The sequence below is a fragment of the Raphanus sativus genome, chromosome 1 (genome assembly GCF_000801105.2).
Source record: "Raphanus sativus cultivar WK10039 chromosome 1, ASM80110v3, whole genome shotgun sequence".
In the NCBI taxonomy this organism is placed as follows: Eukaryota; Viridiplantae; Streptophyta; class Magnoliopsida; order Brassicales; family Brassicaceae; genus Raphanus; species Raphanus sativus.
The window spans coordinates 8,670,657-8,687,910 of record NC_079511.1 but is presented as its reverse complement, the minus strand read 5'-3'; the positions used below and the strand labels follow the sequence as shown (position 1 = coordinate 8,687,910).

The 17,254-nt window shown below is 31.7% G+C and overlaps 2 protein-coding genes and 1 long non-coding RNA gene across 3 annotated transcripts; 2 read left to right on the top strand and 1 right to left on the bottom strand.

Annotated features, from left to right (window-relative positions):
* Positions 1–248: 248 nt before the first annotated feature.
* Positions 249–2,111, top strand: LOC108844573 (uncharacterized). The gene is made up of 3 exons (XM_018617856.2): positions 249–732; positions 831–1,041; positions 1,097–2,111. The coding sequence occupies exons 1-3, from the start codon at positions 249–251 to the stop codon at positions 2,109–2,111; spliced, it is 1,710 nt and encodes a 569-aa protein (XP_018473358.1).
* Positions 2,112–2,113: 2 nt separating this feature from the next.
* On the top strand, positions 2,114–3,205 carry LOC108844565 (uncharacterized). Its single transcript, XM_056989438.1, has one exon. It carries the CDS (start codon positions 2,114–2,116, stop codon positions 3,203–3,205), a length of 1,092 nt encoding a protein of 363 aa, XP_056845418.1.
* A 6,057-nt stretch (positions 3,206–9,262) lies between these two features.
* Positions 9,263–10,061, bottom strand: LOC130507900 (uncharacterized). Its single transcript, XR_008942531.1, has 2 exons — positions 9,701–10,061; positions 9,263–9,628 (listed from the first exon to the last, which is right to left on the bottom strand). It is a non-coding gene; the product is annotated as an uncharacterized LOC130507900 (long non-coding RNA).
* Positions 10,062–17,254: the final 7,193 nt, after the last annotated feature.

Below are 17,254 nucleotides of genomic sequence, written 5' to 3'. Positions count from 1 at the left end.
AAGTGTGGAATCAGGTCACGAACCTAGCCTCTGCAGCTGACGAACCATGGTTCCTCACAGGAGACTTCAACGATATAATTGATAATGGTGAGAAATCAGGAGGAGTTGAGAGAGCAGAGGGTACCTTTGGAGCTTTCAGAACCTTCATCTCAAGGAACGACCTCTTCGATATCAAGCATACATGAGATTTTTTATCTTGGAGAGGCAAACGAGGCAACCACCTTGTTCACTGTAGGCTCGACAGAGCAATGGGCAACAGCAACTGGGCAGATGTATTCCCGTCTTGTAGAAGTCACTATCTTCGGTACGAAGGCTCTGATCACAGGCCCCTTCTCTCGGTCTTGGATCCTACAAGAAGAAAAGGAAACCGTATCTTCAGATTTGATAGGAGACTAAGAGACAATACAGAGGTCAAAACGATCATATCTGATATTTGGGGGCAGTTCTCCCACCTAGACGTTGAAACTAGACTATCTATGTGCCATAGAGCTATTATCAGATGGTGCAGGAAGTTCCAAGAAAACAGCAGGAAAACTGTGGAGACGCTAAAGGAACAACTCGATACTGCTATGTCATCAACTAACTCAAACGATCCGCTCCTCTATGAGCTAAATGGAAAGCTGCTGAAAGCATATAAGGAGGAGGAGGAGTTTTGGAAACAACGAAGTCGACAACTATGGCTTGCCCTAGGGGACTCTAACACGGGGTATTTTCATGCAGTTACTAAGGGGCGTAGAGCAAGAAATAATCTCTCAGTAATCGAGAACAAAGAAGGACAACCTATATATGAGGAAAAGCTAATCTCAGATGTTGTTTGCGACTACTATCAGGATTTGTTTACCTCAGTTCCTTCAGAGAAAAGCCACATCGTGCAGAGAGCCCTTCAAGAACGTGTATCCCCTTTGATGAACCAGGACTGATAAAGGATCCCTCAGCAGAGGAGATCAGAGCAGCCCTTTTCGAAATCCACCCCGACAAGGCGCCTGGCCCGGATGGCTTTTCGGCGAGTTTCTTCCAAGCATACTGGGACGTAGTCGGAGCGTCAGTAATAAGAGAAATCCAGTCTATCTTCTCCCTATGTTTTCATCCTCTGTAGTGAGGTCTTGACAAGCTTATGCAAAGAAGCGGAAGCTAACGGCACCCTCCAGGGTATCAGAGTGGCCAGAGGAAGCCCAAGAGTCAGTCACCTCCTCTTCGCAGACGACACCATGTTCTTCTGCCAATCAAGTCCAGAAAGCTGCTCCACATTAGCCCTAATCCTCAGCGAATATGAACAGGCATCGGGTCATAAAATCAACACAGCCAAGTCATCGATTACTTTCTCCAAGAAGACATCTCAAGATAAAAGAACAACAGCAAAGAATATACTTGGGATTAGTAAAGAAGGAGGAAACGGCAAGTACCTAGGCCTTCCCGAGCATTTTGAGCGCAGGAAGAAAGACCTCTTCACAGCTATCATAGACAGGATCATGCAAAGAGCGTCAAGCCTAGCCTCCAGACGACTCTCTAAGGCGGGTAAAATGACAATGTTAAAGTCCATCCTGCAAGCAATACCAACATACAGCATGTCTTGTTTTCTCCTACCAGCAAGCCTGTGCAAACGGATACAATCAGTTCTCACCCGCTTTTGGTGGGACAAAGACGATCAGATTCGTAAAATGAGTTGGGTGGCTTGGAGCAAACTAACAAATCAGAAAGCGGAGGGAGGACTAGGATTCAGAGAAATCCAAGACTTCAACCTAGTCCTCCTTGCAAAGATTTCATGGAGAATACTAAATAATCCAGGGTGTCTGTTGGCAAGAGTTCTTACCGGCAAATACTGCAGAAACAACAGCTTCCTGGAAACTCCTATAGCTCCTTCGTGCTCCCACGGATGGAGAGGAATCCTACTTGGTAGAGACCTCCTCAAGCAAAACCTGGGAAAAGCCATCGGTAATGGACGATCAACAAAGGTATGGAAGGACTCATGGGTCTCATTAATTCAGAGAACCATACCGTGTGGACCGATCACTGAAGATGAGAGCGACCTGAGAGTGTCTGACTTGCTCACTTCGGAACTTCGCTGGAACAAGCAGCGTATTGAGGAAATCCTCCCTGATCTAGCCCTATGATCATGAACCTCCAACCGAGCACCTTAGGAGCGGAAGATAGCTACATTTGGTACCCGACACGCAATGGAATCTATAGCGTAAAGTCGGGTTACCACTCTATCAAAGGACAAGCCCTAACGCCAGCTAGCAATCAAAGTGGCTTCGACTGGATAAAAGACGTGTGGAGTGGAACTTTCTCTCCCAAGATGAAGACCTTCCTATGGACTACCATCCAAAAAGCAATCCCATTAGGAGCCAACCTACAAAGCAGCGGAGTTACTCAAGAGATCAAGTGTATCAGATGTGGACAACGAGAAACGGAGGCTCACATATTCTTCAGTTGCGAGTTTGCAGTGAAGGTGTGGGAGTACACCCACTTGACACTAAATATAGATATTGCTTCTCTTCCAGATGTTGCCTCTGCTCTAGTAGCTTTCAGGAACAACCGCTGCCTCCCACCGCTAGGGGTAACAACCCCTCTCCTTCCGTGGATCCTCTGGGCTCTATGGACGGCTCGGAACGTGGTCATCTTCGAACAACGAACCTACACTGTAGAAGAGACAGCCATTAGAGCGATCAAGCTAGCCAGAGAATGGAATCAAGCTCAACTGACCCAAAAGAAGATTTCAACAACGACACAAGGATCGATCGCTGGTTTACCTCTCTTAGGACTCTCTCAACCTCCGTCGATCGGAACAAGGATCATCAAAACAGACGCAGCGTGGGATAAGAAGACGCAAACAGCAGGTCTTGCTTGGATCGCCTCTGAACCACCAAGCTCCAGGACTACGCAGGGAGCTAAAATTCACTGGAATGTCGCCTCTCCTCTTGCGGCTGAGGCCCTTGCGATTAGAAACGCCCTCCAAGACGCAGCAGCTTCAGGAATCACCTTCCTCCAGATCTACTCCGACAATCAAACCCTGATCAGGGCAATCAACGGCAAGATCTTCGAGAAAGAGATCAACGGTATTCTCAAAGATATCGAAACTCTCTCTTCTCTGTTTGTCGAATCATCTTTCTGTTTCATTTCCCGGGCCAAGAATGGGCTAGCTGATTCATTGGCTAAATCCATTCTGAGGACTCCTCTTTGTGTAATGGGCCGGCCCACGGGCTAGAACCTTCTTCATCCTTTTAAATGCAATTTTAGTTGACCAAAAAAAAAGGACCTATTAGATCTTGATGGCACGTCAGTACGGACTTTTTTTGACTAAAAAATGTTTAAATTCAGATTTATTAAAGATACAGTCTTAACTTCCGGATAGAGATACAATTCACAGATAAATTTTCTTTTAAGTATTCAAATGATTCAAAGTAATAGTCTATATCCGTACGGCTAACGGGATTCGAACCAAGATTCATCATATTGGGTTTAATCCTCTTAAACACCACTGGACTACCACTACTGATTATTTGTTGTAAATGTATAATTTTGATTTTCCCATAATTGTTTTAAATAAATAATTTATATTTTAATGTTATATATTGTATAATTCTATAGTTTTATTGTTTAAATTTTTTATTTGATATTATTAATATATAATAATTTGTTGTATACATCAAAATTTGTTATTAATTATTATTATATACTAATATATTTGGAGTTCGGTATAATAAATTCATAGACTAAAACAATCAAATATACAATAACGTAGAAAATATATTTTTTAATCTACGTAGTTTGCATATATTACATTTTAAAATTTTATTTAGTTATACTATAGAAATGATATTTGTGTAGGATAATTTATATTTTCATATTGTATCTAAAATATACTTTAGCATTTATCATTTTAGTATGTTGCTGGATTTTATAGGTATATACATTATTTTGTTTAAATAGTTCAAGCATATTAGTTTAGTAATATATGCATAGTAGCTTCTATAATATTATTTTAGTAAATTTTATCCATATATGATGTTTTGAAGTTATGGTATTAAGTTTTCTAATTTTCTATTATTAAATTAAATTTTTTAACATTATACTATTTTAATTTTTACAATATAATTTGTTTCTTATATTGTATTTTGAATCATTATACTTTAGCATCTATTATTTTATTATTTGTAAAATTTGGAATATTATTTATGATTTTGGAATATTTATTTTCACGATTTATATTTAATCAAATTTGTTTTGAAAAATTAGACAACTAATTTAAGTTTGGAAGATTGTATGACTTTTGAATCTTTTTGTTAATAAATTAATGCATTATTTTATTAAAAATATTTTGATTTTAGTAACTTTTTATATTTATATTTTAAACAAATTTAGTTATAATTGTAAATAAACAATAAAATTATTGTGAAAATTAATTTTTATTAATATTTTAATGTATATTAAAATTTGAAAGTATTCTGATAGGATATTTTGTAAATATCACATTAATTAAATGTTAGTTATATAATTTATATTTTCATATAATTATTTTAGATAATATATTATTATGAGTTTCAAAATAGATAAAAGTAATAAGTTATAATTTTTAGATAATATATTGTTGTGAGTTAAAAATATATAAATTAAGATTTTTTTAATATTACAAGATTTACGAATTTTAACCCATTTTAACGTTGATTGATCTTTATTTATTGATTTAAATGAAAGCACTTTAAAAAAAATTTAGGTTAGTTTACCAATTTAGTTTATTTTTATATTTATTCCATATATCATTTCTATTTTAATATATTATAGAATATAATTATTAAAATTAATAAAATATAGGATACAATTTATATTTTTATTAAAATTAAAATTAATTTATAATATTATATTACTAATCACAAAATCAGTTAATTAATTATATTAATTTATAAAAAATATTTATTTTGATAAGATCTTATTAGATTTTTTCTCAACAGATTTTGTTATAATTAAAAATAAAATGTATAGTTAAATTAATTTATTATCTTATTTATTATCAAATGTTTTAAAAATAAATATATATTTGATTGATTAATGTAAATATTCAAAGATTTATGTAAATAATCAAATATATCATATTAAATATTTAACTAAATGGTCTACTATGACTTTCTACAGTAGAACTTTTGTACTTTTCTTTTAATAGATAAGATAGTGATTCAAATTCATTTCATGTATTTTTCAACTGATTGGTTTAGCAAATAATCGGTAGATGTGGAATCAATCTGTTTTCAGTTACATATACGATTGTAGACTTGAAATGGAAATGCACTCAGTCATTTTTTGTTATAAAAATGTCACAATACTTTCTAAAAGCTACAATAATGCTATATATGTATCTATGAAACTGACTCTGCCTCCATCATCCTAAACCCCACATATATACGATATCTGGGATATGTTCTAACAGCTTTTCTACTTTAAAATCTACCCACTCATATACATCAATACAAAAATGAGAAAAAGAATACTTCATTCAACAACATATACATCAATATCTCTACAGGTCCTTTTCCATCTGTACGAACACTGCAGTGCCACTTGGAAGTTGAAATGACATGAATATATATATATATGTGTGTGTATAATTTAGAATTGGATTTACATGCGATACGTTTAATGGATTCGTATGAATCGTATAAATAGCTTTTTTTACTAGATTTGTATAAATAGTTAGAAGAAAATATTATTAGACACAAAAATTGTATAAATTTCTGTTGTTGACAGAAAATACAGAAACTATAAATATTTCTATTGTTGGCAGAAAACTGATGAAACGATTCTTCAAAAGGAACAAAGTAGTAGTAGTTTAGTGGTAATTTTTTAGGGTTTAGTGGTAATATGATAGTTTAGTTTTTTATTGTTGTAAAAAAAGAACTAAATTATTATCATTTAATTAGTTTTAAACTTTTAATTTAGGTTTCGGTTCAAATAGCTTACATGTTGGATCATAATAGAAAATCCAATCATCCTTATCATTAATCGTAACTTATTTATGGGTTACTCCTTTCTTTTATCATTAATTGCGTTCTTTTAAAGAAAGGCGAAAGGGTTTATAAAAAAAAAATTCTCCAAAAGGACATGGAAAGAAACCCTATCGGGAGCCATTGATCCAGTCACGGAAGTTCTATTTTTCTACCTTTGTCCTTAATACCTTATGATCATTTTACGATCTCTACCCTAAGTACCTTTCCTCACGGTTACCGTTTTTTTTCTCTTGTTTAGAAACTCCTTTTTTTACGATAGTTTAAAATGAAAATTGGAGAAAACTAAAGAACCTGGGGATTAGGGAAAATTTAGATACTATCTGGAGTGCTTCATGTAAAGAAAATAAAGTTGTCATCGTTTACTACTTTTCCCTGACATTAGTTTTTATTTTTTCTTGTACCTGAAAAGGAAAACTTTTCTTTAATTTATTCGCTATCTCTTATTTTTGTAATTTATAACGATTTTAATATATATAGTACTGTGTTTATGTATAGTATACTATTTGCACTTTTCTTTATTTCAACTAGAGCAACATGTAGAGAACTTCACGTTCATGAATTTATAGAGTTCTGATTAGAAATTTTGAAAAATGAAATAAACGATTAAATTTTTGTTATGAATAGGGATACTTCTGTTGACAAAAAAAAAAAGATACTTCCGGTGGGTGCGTGCGTGTAGAGAAAACTGAAACCAGCGGCCCCTTTGTCTCTATCGTCGAGTACAGTCTTGTTCTTTACATACATTGGTTTAGTTATAACATTTTTATATAAAAAAATTCCCCTTTTATCTCGTTGAAATAACTACAGTTGGATACTTGGATGGATAATTGATGCAATATCTTAACATCAAAATTGAACCAAAATGTACCAGAGAGACCGAATTGAAACTTATTATGTTAGAGCTCTACTGAATATTCCTGATCACTAAATAAGTAAAAGGATTGGTCGTTTTTCAACCTATCTTACAAAGAAGGTTTTATAAAATGGTACAATTAAAAAGCATCGTATTGTTTTATTCTTTTGACTTGTAAATTGTGTACCGGATTGGTTATAGACTCGTCATAAGTCGGATGGTGGAGTTTAATTTGAAAATAATGAGGTTAAGCTAATTAGTTTGAGAAATATATCAATAAGATAACCTCAAGGGAATTATATATTGGATCGATCTTATGTGGCTAATATCTCTTTAAAGGAATTATTTTGAGTAACACATTTACATACCAAACTCTATAGTGACTATAAATGCTTAGCTCTCAGTAACCTACGAATTACGTATAGACTTACCATAAGAGACTAATAAGTGAAAAAATAACCCAAAACCGTGAGAAGTCACAATACAGAAATAGGATGCTTCACTGATTGAATGTCTTTATAGGTTATACCAACTTTTTATTTTAAAGGTCAGAAACTTTTTGAGGGGGAAAACCGAAGCCTGAGGAATGTAAGGTCAGAAGATCTGTCACTTTGGTTGGCAAATGAGAAAATGGTTGTCAATTCTATGTATATGTCTCTGTTAGTTTTTGGATTACTTGCATGTCTTTCTCGATTGAAAAGCATTGTTTGGACTTTAAAAGAAAGGATCTATACTGATAACTAGCCTACTGATAACGTGGGGTAATATATGTGGCCAGTCGGGGTGTCGGTGATAAATATTGGTTCTACACTTAATTAGGACTTTATTTAGCTGTCATTCATGAAAGTTACATGTGGAAATAAAAACAGTATAAAACATAACTTTTCTCAAAAGTAAATAAAAGTAATTAAACATAGTTCGGTTGTATATCCTTTTGAATCTTATGATAATAAGCAAATCTGAATGGCTCAAAACTGTTTTTTTTACTGGGATGTGGCCTAGTCTTTCACATAGATTCTATCTAAGTTTTTTTTTTTTGAGAAAGGGCTTAGATTCTATCTAAGTTCTCTAATGTTAAGTGTTCAAATATGATTTTGTGGTACATGTAAACAAGTACTTCTCTAAAATCATTATAATTTTAAAAAGGTAACAGAACCTTACGTGAGTCTAGGTTCTGATGCTCTCTTTTTGTTGCATGAAAAATTTGGTTATCTACTGTAAATTTCTTCAAAACGAGACACAAGCCAAAATGGGCCAGGCACGCACACCAAAGAGAGTTAAGTGGAAAAGTTTATAGAAATATATACTAAGTTAGGAACGGCCTTATATAACAAGGCCTATTAAAGACAATTATAAAGAATATTGTCATTTATGGGCTAGGCTTATTATTTACTTGGTATTATTTCAATTTTTTTGAAACCCAAACAAGACACCCCCCGCTGGATAGAACCGGTTCGGTTGGGATAGATGGGACAAGATGTTGTCACGTGATTCAGTTACGAAACATAAACCGTTGGTTAATCACGTGATAACCGATTTATAAGTTTTGGTTAGGTTGAGACGGAGTTTGGTGAAGGACAGCGACACCACACAAACGTGCACTTCAAAAGTGTGTGCAATGTACAGTACAAATCTCTCCATACCATCTCATCATTCTCTCCCATTCTCTTTTTTTTTCACACACTTGAGTGTATGATTGTATCTTGTTGTTATCATTGCATAAAAGAAAATAAAATTTAAAGATGAGGAGGACCCATTTGAGCTCTCTTCCGATGCTATATATTTTCATACTACTTTTTTTTTTTGAAACACATATTTTCATACTGCTTAAGAATGAGATATAAGTAATAAACCTTCTGTTATTAATGGTTAACATGTAGCCAATTTTGATTAAAAATGATCGTTGTGCTTCATCTAGTTAAATATGTCGTTCTATAGCTTGAAGGTAGACTTCAATACGTTACAAAGCATATGGACGTACTTGGCTAACAAATAGTTTTTCAACCCTTTCTCAAAAAAAAGCCTGATGTTGTCAAACAAGCTATACAGAGTAGTTCCTAATTTGATATAAAACTCGTTAATTAAATACAGATGTAGAAAAAACTTAAGAGACTAAGGAAAATTCACTACAAGAAAAATGGCTTTTATTAGCGGACGAAAAACGCTATCTATCAATACGATAGCGGTTTATGAAGCGATGTGTCATCGCCCGTCATAATAGGTCAAACACTTTAGATAGCGGTTTTTTGCAGTGCTATCTTATTGTCATATATTATAGCGTTTTTTATATGCAATTAAATAGTCTTTGATAACATTTATTTTCTGTTATTATTTATATTATTAAAAAGAAAAAAAATTATATATATTTCATTTTCAATATTTATAAATATTCTTTTTAAAAAATGTAATATATTAAAATTATAATTTATAAATTAGATTGAATTAAAAATTACAAATGGTTTACATGAAAAAAATAAACCAAATAAACCAAACCTAAACCAAGCTTAACCCTAAACCTATTTGCTAACTAAACCTAATAACAAAACCACGCCGCTTTCAAGCTTCTCAACTCGGCCGCCGTCAACCACCATTCGCTGTGAAGACCAAGCCCTTGCGTCTCTCTCTTCTTTCCTTTGACGTCGGAGACGGCGACGGAATCACCACGGCTCTTCCCACTCACTGTCGTCGAGCTCGTCTTCGGCTCACCACTTCTTATCAATCCTCTCCGCGCACCTTTGTCTCAAGCATCAAGTTTCATAGAAAGCAAGCTCTCCAACTAATAAAAAATAAAACGATTTAATCAGTTATAAACCCTAGAAATCGATTTCAGATCTATATTGATTTCTACCTGTTTCTGGATCGATGAAGCAGAAGCAATGGATAAGCAACGTATTGAAGTTTCTGTGTGGATTGAAGACGTTAGCGACATTTTTGGAGCAAGCTCTCTTACACTTGGATTTCCAGATCTCGACCATGTGTCCATGTTGTCTTCTCTTCCGTCCTTCCTCGAAGTTCACCGCCATTTGAACAAGAGGAATAAGAAGAAACGGTGGTGGTCGTGGTTTAGAGAACAAGAAAGAGAGATGTGCAGAGACAGGGAAAAGAAGAAGAGAAAGAAGTTATGGCGTAGAGAAGAATAACAAAATAAAAAGGAAAGAAAAAGTTTGGAGACAGATAAATAAATTAGAAAAATTGGTTAATTAACTGTGGCCATTGGATCAACATTTATCAAAGGCTGAAAGTAGCGATCTTTGTCAGCCACATTATTGACCAATCAGAAAACAGTTAGTGAATCACTATGTTTAGATTCAAAAGAAGATCATGTGGTTCGTATATAACACTAGTCCAAGTCCAAAAATTTTCAAATTGTGACATGAAATTAGTTTAAAGGTTTAAAGTAAAAGAGTATAGTAAATGAAATTAGTTTAAATTTAGATGTTTGAGTATATGGTTTAAAAAGTTTGTATTTTGATTTAAGATTTAAAGTTATAAATTTGGAATAAATGTTTGAATATAGGGTTTGAGGGTTAAAATTTTAGGGTATTGGAATTTAAGATTAATTATTGAAAAGAAATAGTATTGAGTTTATGTATAATATTTGAGGTTAAATTTAAGATTTGATATTAAAATAGTTAGATTTTGAAGTTATGTTTAGAGTTTAGAGTTTAAAAACTTGTTTAGGGTTTAAAGATTTAAAAAGTCAAAGATAACGTTTTTAATAATGTGCTATTAAAAATACTCTATCATAGCATTTTTAAATATACAATTATATCATAGCGTTTCCAAAAATACAAACGCTATCTAAAACTAACGGATATATCAACTATACCAGAAAGCAAAAAAACGCTATCTTCGTCTGCTATTAAAATGCATTTTTCTTGTAGTGATTACATCATCGAGAGCTACTATTGTAGTGGTGTTTGAGTTGATAGAGCATGTTAAACAGAATGGGTAAACGGACCGGTAAATCTTGGTTAAATATTTTTTAGTTTGAAACCAGAAAAACGGTTCTATTTGAGTTTGATGGTTTGGTCCTATGATTGTACCAAATTCTTTATTAACCGATAGTCATGGGGAATTAAATTTAGAATTTTTATTTTAGGGAGATATAGAACGAGTCCATAGTTTAGAAGACATTTGATGGTATATGATACTTTTTGTGGGGAAATAGCTAGTTGACCCTGAACGTTGTGATTTCTTCCTCGTGGGTAACTTGGTAGTCGAAACTCTTAATCTTAAAATCTCTCTCTAGGGTAAAATTTTAGAATTTTATATAGCATAGATAAGAAATAGCGTGTAAACAAACAAACTACACGTACGATAGATAAATTTGGACCCATCCACACACCTTGGTTTAAAAAGGTGCAACAAGAAAAAAGAAAGGTAGGGAAAATTGATAGAAGGTGCCATGAATGGATCATAAAGGCACAACTACTGCAGAATAGCGCCAATGCATACAAAACAAAGAACGATTTATATAAATGATGAATTTGTGGGTCTTGCATTTCATAATTTGTTCTCCGCAGGGTTTCTATGTACATATATGATTCACTCTATAGATTGGACCACTTAAGTTTCTTTGGCAATATCTGGTGTGGCTGAAGATGAAGTTGTCTAACAAAACTTGAATAAAAAACAATTCCATAAATCAATGATACTATTTTGTTTCTTTAATCACGAAAAATTGTTTGTTGTCCAAATTGGTTCGTATATTCTCTATTGAAACACTTTTCCCCTAAATAATTGTTGTATATAAACAAACACTAGGAAGGATTGTTCGGACATGAAGACATGAACTATGAGTGCTTGAAGTGGAACGTGCATATTTGTGTATGTATAGTCTTTGTTTCAGTATCAATTACTAAAAATGTGCATTACAATTAACTTCCCTTCTCTGTTTCTCTTTGTTCTTTGTCTTATAAGGTATTGCAACGTACGAACGGACGAGGTCAGACGCACATGTTCGTTAGCAATTGTTTCAGATTCCCCGCATATATTTTCCAAGTTTGTTTATTTACCTATTTTGTGAATCATCATTCACGGTGTTACTTAGACAGTAAAAACTAAAGAGTATGTTTGCCAGAAAATAAATAATTTATTTTATGCAAATTTAAAGTTTTAAATTTAATTAAGTCTCAGTAATGCTAATCAAATGTCCGAAATTTCTTAATCAACATTAAAAGTGACTAGAATTGCGTGTTTTTCATTTTTCAATCAATCAAAGAAATAATGGTTATGTTTTTATTTATTTTATATGGTATTATATAATCATATCGCTATTACAATTTTAAGCAAATTTTATCATAATATATGCTCATTTTTCATTTATAAAATTTATGGTTGTCATTACCATTCTACATAATTTAATGATAATATTTTTATTTTATAAAAAGAATATTCCTTTCTAACAAAATCTTTGTAAAATGCTATTTTCAAAAATTAATCAATTTAAATTGTTATTATCATTAAAATAATTGAATTTTCTATCATTTTAACTTTCGTTTATAAATCAAAACTAAATTAATTTTGATCTCTAATTATATTTTATGACAATTAGATTTAATTAATTATTTTTTGGAAATAGATTCTAAAAATATTCTGAAAACAATTTTCAAAGATTTTGTTAGATTTTTTTCTAAAATATGTATTTACATTTCAAATAAAAAGATTAAGATAGTTAAAAATATTTTATTTAAATTATGTAAAATTTGATATTGTTTCTAAGAAATAGTCCAAAAATCACGAATAAAAGAAATCATGACTTCTGTTTTAGCAGATAAGATTTTTGTATAATTTTAGTTTTCGTTAATAAATCAAAATTTAATTAATTTTAATCTTTAATCATATTTTATGAAAGTTATAATTTAAATAGTTTTGGAAACAATTTTTATAAAGATTCTGAAAACAATTTTTAAAGATTTTGTTAGATTTTATAAAAATATTTATCTACATTTCAAATAAAAAGATTAAGATATTGAAAGATATTCTATTTAGATTATGTAAAATTTGATATAGTTTTTAAGAAATAGCCCAAATTAAAAAAAAATCAGATATAAACTTCTATTATAATAGATTAGATGTGATCAACCAAATTTGACTTTTAATTCATCTAATATATATGTATATATATATAGTGCTTCTGTGCTTGGAGGCGTAAACTGATGATGATAGTGTAACTGGCTAAAACCGGTCACATGGTAGGGTCGGTTTGATAAATTGCGTGTTTAATTTGCTTAAATGTTTATCACTAACCAAGTTTTAGATACCAATTAACGAATTGTAATGCATATAACTACCATGATTATAACATGAGAAACTAGGTGATAACCTGCGCCTTGCACAAGATGAAATAGCTTAACGAAATTATAATTTTAAATATATAAGTATTAGAAAGGTAAAAATCATAGACATAAATATTACATATTATTTCATATTAAAAGATTCAACGAAATTTAGGATATGTAAATAAAGTAAGCTTCAGAGTTTTTTAAATTTTGTGTTATTTGCTTTTTGTGGTTGAAGTATAGTTCGTGGAATTGAATCTATAAGAGGAACCAAAAACTTATATAAAATTAATGAAATCTGTCATTGGTGGTTTCCTAGTGTACTTCTAGTTTTGTTAATAATGATTGGAAAAAAATGATGTGGTGAGAAAATGTGTTTGAAGTTGCTGAATGTTTAGGGTTTTAATGATGAAAACAAATAGCCAAAATTATAGTAAATATTTACTAATTAATATTCCCAAACTTGCGGTACAATTTAGTTTAAAACTTGCCTTAACACATGTTGTTATAAAAAAATGCAGCTCTCAAATTACGCAAAATTTGGATCTTGAACTGTATATCGAATTTGTTTCTCAGCGACTATAATTGAGGAAAATTACCTGATCATTTTTAAAAAATTAATTAATGAAGATTATGAATTGATTCCAAACTTGACTCAGAAATTTGAGATCTGATTGATATGTTTGTAAAATCAATAAATGAATTGAATACTTATTTTGAGTGGAAAGAAAACATAATCAAAGATTATGCAATGTTTACGAAAATTGAATGTATTTTCCTAAATAACTGTTGATTTTAGTTTTTATTCTAACTGAGACTAATAATTTTGAACATATACGTAGTTTCAAATATTGCATATTTTATGATTGGTCGAATCCAAAACTTAAAATCATTCCAATATAGTATTTTGTAGTAGGTACATACTTCTTTCATTAGTTTTTCGTCTCACATCGTAAAAGATGATTTATGCATAATTTGATCATGATTTTCGAAGTATTAAAATATTAACAAAATACTTGAAAACTTGCCTTAACACATGTTGTAATAAAAAATGCAGCTTTCAAACTACGCAAAATTTGAATTTCGAAGTGTATATGGAAATTTGTTTCTCAATGACTATAATTGAGGAAAATTAATTGATTGTTTAAAAAAACAATTAGTGAAGATTATGAATTGATTCCAAACTTGACTCCAAAATTTTAGATCTGATTGATACGTTTGTAAAAATAATTAATGAATTGAATATATATTTTAGATATGAAACAATTACCGTCTTTATTTCCGTCAAACATATTGAATTGCATACCAAATTTAGTTTGAAAGAGATTGAGATAGAGTAAAAAACACGTAGATCACGTATTATATACGAAGTTTTTATTATAACGTATAGATTGATATACAAATTTTATAATATTAAAAAATAAATTGTAACTAATGACTTTTGTAAAGAATACAATTTTACATAATATATATATTTTAAAAAAACTTACAATTAAATACTATCCAATATTGTTGTATAATAGGAAACAAACTGAGGATTTGGTCAATCTTATTAAATTCTATCGGTGACGATCACATTTATATTTTTAAATTGACGTGATTGACAATTCAAATTTGGTCTTTGACATGTATTTTTTTCGAAACAATAACATAATTAACATAGATATATTATTAAGATCATGCATTAGGTCCCCCAAGTAAATTGTGATTGATATTTCTTTTTTTAAACAATATGATTGACAATTCATATTTGATCTTTAAACACCTAAATTAAGTGAATCAATGACCTAATTAACGTTGAAATATATTTTTCCGCTATTGCATTAACGTTGTAAAGAAAATTCATATTTCCTTTTGCCAATAAACAATCAAATAGTATATTGCATTAAGAAATATGGCATTAACAAAACATAGTTATTGATTACTAAACATAGTTATTGATTGCAAAGGAGAAGTAATTGGTATTTAAAAATAATATTGGATCGTCTTATGAAAATTTTTAAAAGTGATTCAAAAGTACAAAGGTACCATTGATAGAGAAATAATATAATTTAAAAATCATATTATAAACCCCTTAAATCAAAATACTATCATGCAACTCAATAAGCCACAATGACTCAAACATTTCTGTGAAGAAATAAATTTTGATTTCTCTATAAAAACAATTATGGTAAAGGTGAAGCAATCATTATTTTAAAAATAATATTGGATTGTTTTATGAAAATTTAAAACAATGATTCAAAAGTACAAAGGTATCATCGATAGAGAAATAATATAATTCAAAACCATATTATAAACTCCTTGTATATATATACTATGTTGCATCTCAGTAAGCCACAATTACTCAAACATTGACAAAGAAATAAAATATGGTTTTTATATAAAAACAGTTTCCAAAGAAATAAATTAGGTTTCTCTATAAAAATAATTATAGTTACGTTTTAATACATCGTCGTGATGTCAAAAAAAATACATCGTCGTGTGAAAACTCATCGTCATATTCGATTTCTATATAGTCCTACAATATATTCTGAAAGTACAATATGCCTCAATAATTTATTATGTCTAAAAGCATATAATAGACTAAGTAATAAATATATTTCCGAAAATAGTTACAATATTTCATTAATTGTAGACGTTTTAATTGTTGTTTGTCAATAATGAAGAAGATTATAGTATACTAGTCAAGTTATATTATAATGATCAATGGCAAATTTTATAATTTGTCTAGTTAACAAATGGTCTTTTAATATAGGGTGTAAGAGAACTTGTGGGATTGACACATAGGAAATGACACAATTGAAAATAACACATGAACTAAAGGTTAATTATCAAATGATCTCCTCAAATAATAAGAAGAGGATGACTATTTCCAATTTAATTATTTTTCAGGACAATATGAATTTGATTAAAGGTAAATTGAATACATATGATCATTATAGCTAACTAATAATCAAAGTAAAGACAAGAAATGACTCTTTCCAATTTAATTATTTTTCAGACAATATGTATTTGATGTATTTGATTAAAGGTAAACTGAACACATATGATCATTAGCTAACTAATAATCAAAGTAAGTACGTTGAATTTAGGTGTCCTGCCACATCCAAGAAAATACATGTTGTGTTCGAACTTTTGTTTCGATTTGAATTACTTAGACTTATCCCTTAATCCCCAGCCAAAATCATTTGACAATTTAATTATACATACAACAATCGAATAAACTTGTAAACTAATAAGGGACAGCAAATAGAGCATCAAATCACACTTCTAGCTGCGATAAAACAATTTGAGGAAAAGGATTGTCTAAAAGTCTCTCTCTAGAATTAAAACCTCTGATCTCTCACTACAGCCACTGTCGGTCCGACTCCCACAGTCAGTGCCGATCTGACTTCTCTTAATTTATTTTCTTTTTTTCTGCTTTGCATGTGGCTTGCGGCGAAGAAGGGACAATCGTGTCCCTTTTTCTTTCTTTTTATCCGGCTCCGGGATATAGAGGCGGTTCCCGTTCTCTCATCGTCGGCTTGTTTGCTTCGGTACCGCGTCTCCCTTTTGATGGATGGCTGGTAATTGTTTCTGGGACCGTGCCGTTTCCTCTTCGGTGGTGGTCGCCGGCTTCGACTCCTTGGAAGTGTTCGCACTGTGAGAAGGTTCGTCCTTGGGTTTGGTGGCCGAGTTCAGAGGAGATCTCGATTCAAATAATCAACGGATGCTCTCTGAAGCTGCGGCGTGTGTGTCGAAGAAACTGAATTCCTATACTTCTAACGTTGTTGTTGGAAGTGGTTTTCGGGTTTCGTTGGAGTTTCCCGGTGGTTTCTTCTCCGGAGTATTATGTCTCGTTTGATTCAGTGACGACTTTCACTAGGAGAGAAGATGGTGGCTAACGATCCAGTGGAGATACGACCACAGATCCCGGCGGTGCTTTCCGGTCATCTGAGATGGCGTCTCTGTAACCATCGCTACGTGTTCCTCTTCGGTTTCACGTCCCAACACGTGGAGCGGCGTGGAGTGGGATTGTTTAGATTTTTGGACCTGGATTGTGTATATGGCCTGTTAGGCTTTAGGGTTTTCTTTGTTTGGGATCAGTCTTTTGGACCAGTTGTGTATAAGTTTTTCCT